The sequence below is a fragment of the Sceloporus occidentalis genome, unplaced genomic scaffold (assembly GCF_023333645.1).
Source record: "Sceloporus occidentalis isolate IW3139 unplaced genomic scaffold, rSceOcc1.0.p SCAF_6, whole genome shotgun sequence".
Lineage (NCBI taxonomy): Eukaryota > Metazoa > Chordata > Lepidosauria > Squamata > Phrynosomatidae > Sceloporus > Sceloporus occidentalis.
This window is the reverse complement of record NW_028316986.1, coordinates 60,382,501-60,385,826: the sequence shown is the minus strand read 5'-3', so window position 1 is coordinate 60,385,826 and position 3,326 is coordinate 60,382,501. Positions and strand designations below refer to the sequence as shown.

Below are 3,326 nucleotides of genomic sequence, written 5' to 3'. Positions count from 1 at the left end.
AGGTGTGGAGCTACCAAATGAATAAGAGGTTCTTCAATGTTGATGTACAGTGGGGATATCATAGGCCTAGTATGATGGTAACTGCAGGCTACTATGCCAGTGTCCATATTGGCAGGGGTGAATGTGGCTGATAATACCCCATGGCAGCAACGTGAGTGTGCATGTTTCAGCATTACTACCATTGAATAATACAGGGAATGGTGGTAAAAATTTTGCACCAGAAGCCCACCAATACAGTGGTCCCATTATACGTCTCTAACAAGTTAGGCCAAAGAGGGCATATGAAATCAGACCAGGAGCCACAGGTTGCCTCGCCTTAATATGAGTAGTATAGAAATTTTAAAAAACCAAACATTTTAGAACATCCTTTTGTCTGTGTAGGTATCATTTCAGCTGCCTCAATGTGTTATAACATCAGCAGTAGCAATATCAAGTACACAGATAACTAGGATACATGAGCTCTATAAATTTTAAAAGTTTTAGTCCATAATGTAAATAATAGGAAAATATTAAGTGACCCACAGTATCCTACATGAAATTTGAGCTAGTTAGTATGATAAGAGTCTCTGAGGGGACTACTATTAATCTGGGAACCATTCTATTATTTATAATTCATTGACTCAGGAGCACCAAACTCTCTGGTGCCATGGCTTTGAACAAATGGTACATCTGAGACAGAATCAATAGGTTTATCTGAACTGTGTTCATAAGGTTAAGAAAAAGATATCTTTTCAAAGAGATAATCATCTGGAGAGAATATTGCTCTTGCAATGTTATATTTGATATTAAGAATGTAATCTCATACAGTTTGCCAAGAGAGTTGTGTTTCTGTGCGTTTGCAGTGTCCTCTCTCTCTCTCTCTCTTATACACACTCATAGGAAAAGAGACAGAGATGGAGAAAGACTGTGACATACTATTAATTTTTTCCAGACTTTAGCTTAATCAGAAAATTGTATATTTTTCAGCAGATCTAACCTTGAACAATATCTTTGAAAGTGCAGTAGTAATGTACAACTGGAAGAGACTTCAACAACCTCTATCTTAACTCAGCTGTCAAAAAGACAAATTTTCCTCATTCCAAAATCTCTTTTATCATTTATCACTGCTGATATTTTCAACTTGCATTACCTACGAAGAGAACTATGTGTGATAAAGGGTGTATCTGTTGAATTACTGTTGAGGATATATCTAGAGAGAAATAACTGAATGCTGCCAAAACCCAGTAACCTTTAAAATATCATTTAAAAGACAAAAATAGCAAGAAATTTTACAACAGGAAAAACTTAACAGAAACTACCAAGAAATTATTGAATGCAGAGAACTTCCAGAGTTAGCTGTGGCTTATTTGCTGCAGAAACAGCCAAGAGTTTTATAGGAACTTCAAGGTTAATAAATTAATTAAGAGCCCATTTCATCAGATGGAGGCAGTGATGTCCTGAGTTGATATATATATTGGTTCGGGGAGAGAAAAATTGTAACTTTAGGGTCAGATTTCAGTGAAATGCTGTTTGACCTTACTACTTCCTTTGCTTCTTCCCTTTCTAAGCTCACATCTGTGCCATTTAAGTATAATACTTGATGCATACAGTAAAGTGGGCTGTAGCCCACAAAACCTTCTACCATAATAAATGTGTTGGTGTAAGATGTTGCAAAGACTTTATGTTCACTGTTGTTAACTGCCATCACCTCCACTTTGACTTATGGTGACCCTGTGAATGAGAGACTTCCCAAGATATCCTGGCTCAGGTCCTGCTAATTCTGGCCTATGACTTCTTTGATTCTATCCACCTCTAATGCAATCTTTTTTGTTTCTTATTGCCACTTTACCAAGGAATACAATTTTTTCCCCTAGGGAGTCATGTCCTCTTATGATATGACCAAAGTACAATAGCCTCTGTTTAGTCATTTGGGCTTCTAGGCAGAGTTTAGATTTGCTTTGCTTTCTGACACATTTATTGGTCATTTTAGCAGTCCATGGTATCCACAGAACTTTCTTCCAGCACCACATTTCAAATGAGCTGAATTTATTATATCTTTTCATATTTGCTGTATAATTTTACACACACACACACACACACACACACACACACACACAGTCGGCCCTTCTTATACACGGATTTTTTATACACGGATTTAAGCATGCACGGTTTGAAAATGTTCCAAAAAAGTATAAATTTACCTTGATGTTCCATTTTTTATTAGGGACACCATTTTGCTATGTCATTATACTTAATGGGACTTGAGCATACACGGATTTTGTTATACACAGGGGATCTTGGAACCAAACCCCAGCGTATAACAAGGATCCACTGTATATCTCCTAATCTTGTTAGTTTGTTTTCCATTGAGTCCAGTGCTACTTACAATTATCCTCTGCTCTTCCCCAGTAGCTGATTGAGTGCCTGCTGACCTGGGAGTCTCATCTTGCAGCATTTCAGATTGTCTCATTGTAAAGTTTTCATAGTAAAAGATATTACAAAGTAATTCAGAAGTGCTTTACTGGTACCTCCTTCTGTCCGGTGCTAATAAGAGTAAATGAATGTGTCACAACCTTTGTCCCTGAGAGATTCTCCACCAGTGTTACCCTCTACCATTGCTGCTGCCCAGTAGCTGTCTACAGCACAGAAGCACACAATGCCACCATAGTGGAAAGGTAGCACGATGGTGAGTAGCAGATTAATAACATCTTTGTACAGTATTTAATTATACTAATACATCTATTAATAAATGACAGCCAGTATGGCATAATGGTTTGAATGTTGAATTATGACTCTGAAGAACGGGGTGGTCTTGGGCAAGTCACACACTTTTATCCTCTGAGGAAGGTAATGGCAAACCTCTGAACAAAACATGACAAGGCTCACCTTAAGTCAGAAACTACTTGAAGGCACACAACAACAACAGCAGCAGCAACAACATCATCATTAAGAAATGTGGTGATGATGATGATGGTAATAATAATAATAATAATAATAATAAAATTTTTATTTGTATACCGCTTTTCCGTCTGATCAAAGCGGTTCACAATACCATACAGTACAATACAAAACAGTACAATAATCAAGCAATGCAATATATCAACAGTTACATCAGCAATATTACACAGTTCAATAAAAGTCTCATAGCAAATACAAATCAATTTAAAAACAATCGGTTGTGGTTGGATATCCGGATCTTAATTAGGGTATTCTGTCTCTAAAGAGAATTAGGGGGGTATGCTATCTGAAAAAGATGCATTTTCAAAGCCTTCTTGAAGGCTTCCAGCGTGGAACACAGCCGGATCTTTTCAGGGAGAGCATTCCAATGAGCAGGAGCTGTCGCTGTG

The 3,326-nt window shown here is 37.4% G+C and overlaps 1 protein-coding gene across 1 annotated transcript in view; it reads left to right on the top strand.

Moving 5' to 3' along the window:
• Nucleotides 1–2,618: 2,618 nt before the first annotated feature.
• KIF26B (kinesin family member 26B) overlaps nt 2,619–3,326 on the top strand; it is a 321,102-nt gene continuing 320,394 nt past the window's right edge. Inside the window, exon 1 of the mRNA XM_089529798.1 lies at nt 2,619–2,665. Coding sequence (XP_089385924.1) covers nt 2,663–2,665 — 3 coding nt within the window. The 5' untranslated portion in view covers nt 2,619–2,662. The remainder of the gene's footprint in view (nt 2,666–3,326) is intronic.